Here is a 2,381-nt window from a genome sequence, read left to right as displayed (position 1 = left end):
CCATCCATCCATCCATCATCTATCCATCCATCCATCCATCCATCATCCATCCATCCATCCATCCATCATCTATCCATCCATCCATCCATCCATCATCTATCCATCATCCATCCATTACTGGCAAAGATGGGAGAAAGTAAAATAAATGTAAACAACTGTCATTGGATGTAGATAAACAAATCTCTGCCACATCACTTTTCTGTAGTTATGGTCAGAAACTGACATATATAATAACATGGGGAAAAAAATGAAAGAAATGTAATAGATTTATTTTAATTCACTGAAACCTGAAATAAGGTGTGTGGTTTTTAGGTTTAACTCTAACTGGGAGGTAAAAAGTTTATAATGCAAGATCATCATCATCATCATCGTCATTATGAGACAGGTGGTGGGGGTGATATATATTCTTTTACGGACCGATAGGTCTTTAATTATCTAAGTTTATGTCGGAGTAGGGGTGTAAATCACCAGCTTTATCATGATATAATACTACTTTGACATGTTTGGATGATGATTCRATATTTCTCGATATCACAAAGTCTGTCACGATATGATTTCGATTCAGTTCAATTCACGTCTGCAATCGATATAATGTGATATCATCTAACACAATGACTGTGTTAGATGGGCATACAATATCGATTCCTATCGAGCAAATGATGACGATATAGATCAATATTTTCATTTTGCCTCAATAAAACTGAGTCATGAACCATTCAAATCGATATATCGATATAGATCGATGTATCTTTACACCCCTATGTTGGAGGTGTTATTTAGAAATAAATATTCACATTAATAAGATTTATCCTTCAGGCCCAACTGAATTTCTTTCATTGTYTCAGTCCCAGAAGGAAACTAAAGGTCATTCTGAGGCGACTCAGTATTTAGTCTGAGCCCAGTTTAATCAGGTGCTAATTACACAAAGAACAAAGAACGTCTCTCACATTCAAACCAAACATTTTCTGTTTCCTGCCTGGAAATCCGCTTCTGTCAGCCTGAGTCCTGCCGCCTTTCCCCTCAGATCTCTGAACGGAGCTGCAAACCTCACTGACTTTCCAGATCTGACGGGAACCAAAAGTCTGGAGAGCCTGTAAGACAAACACACACACACACACACACACACACACACACAGAGGAAAGCTTCATGTCTGTTTGCTGTCGGAGCAAACATCAGTGTGTTTTCAGAGCTGAATTCCAAATCAAACTTCTGTTATTAAAAAGCTGCAGTTATTATCCTGACAGGCTGAAACTTTATTTTTCTGCAGCTCAGCCTGAAACTCAAACCCTTCCTTCTTCTTGTTGTGATCCAGATTTCCATGTCATAATAAACACGTTCACCGTGTTTATTTTCTTGTATTTTTCTGAAAGCTGTGTGTGTTCAGCAGGAACCTCCCACTCAACCAGTAGGTGGAAATTAAAACTACAACTAAACAAACTTCCCACATTCTTCCACTCGCTGMCTTGAAAATGACCCTTCTGTGTTTGACCCCCTGAAGCGTGTTAAATTTCATCCATATAATCAAATCTTCTCCTAATMATTTATTTTATATCTAGGACAGCTAAAGGAAGATAAGAACTATCATCATCTGGTACTGTGTGTCTGTAGGAGGTCCCTGCAACAAAAAGTTAATTAATTAATTCAAAAAGTTAAACTTCCTAATAAACCACAGTTTATAATACACAACTCATAGTACACACGTCATGTGTATGATGTACCTGAACACAAGAAACTCCACCAGTCAAGAGTCTGAAGGCCTCTTTGTGGACATTTATACACCTGCACACAAATATCCTGGACCATTGTAGTACAATACTAAAAGATTCAACTGTGCACAATAGGAGATGATAGGATACAATATGATACGATGTGACACAATATGATATGACATGATATGATATGATATGTCACGATACGATACAATACATCACGATACGATACAATACATCACGATACGATATGTCACTATATGATATGACACAATACAATATGATATGACATGATACGGTACGATATGTCTCGATACGATACAATACATCATGATACGATACGTCACAATATGATACGTCACGATACAATATGTCTCGATACGATATGTCTCGATACGATACAATACATCACGATACCATACGTCACAATATGATACGTCATGATACGATATGACACAATACGATATGACACAATACAATATGACATGACATGATACGGTACGATATGTCTCGATACGATACAATACATCACGATACGATACAATACATCACTATACGATATGACACAATACAATATGATATGACATGATACGGTACGATATGTCTCGATACGATACAATACATCACGATACGATACAATACATCACTATACGATATGACACAATACAATA

The 2,381-nt window shown here is 36.9% G+C and overlaps 1 protein-coding gene across 1 annotated transcript in view; it reads left to right on the top strand.

Moving 5' to 3' along the window:
* LOC106532835 (leucine-rich repeat-containing G-protein coupled receptor 5A) overlaps positions 1-2,381 on the top strand; it is a gene marked incomplete in the record, with an annotated part of 45,203 nt that overhangs the window by 31,452 nt on the left and 11,370 nt on the right. The window contains 1 exon segment of the mRNA XM_014028991.1: positions 1,025-1,093. Coding sequence (XP_013884445.1) covers positions 1,025-1,093 — 69 coding nt within the window.

This window comes from Austrofundulus limnaeus, unplaced genomic scaffold, assembly GCF_001266775.1.
Source record: "Austrofundulus limnaeus strain Quisiro unplaced genomic scaffold, Austrofundulus_limnaeus-1.0 Scaffold836, whole genome shotgun sequence".
Taxonomy (NCBI): Eukaryota; Metazoa; Chordata; class Actinopteri; order Cyprinodontiformes; family Rivulidae; genus Austrofundulus; species Austrofundulus limnaeus.
This window is presented reverse-complemented; position numbering and strand designations above follow the sequence as displayed.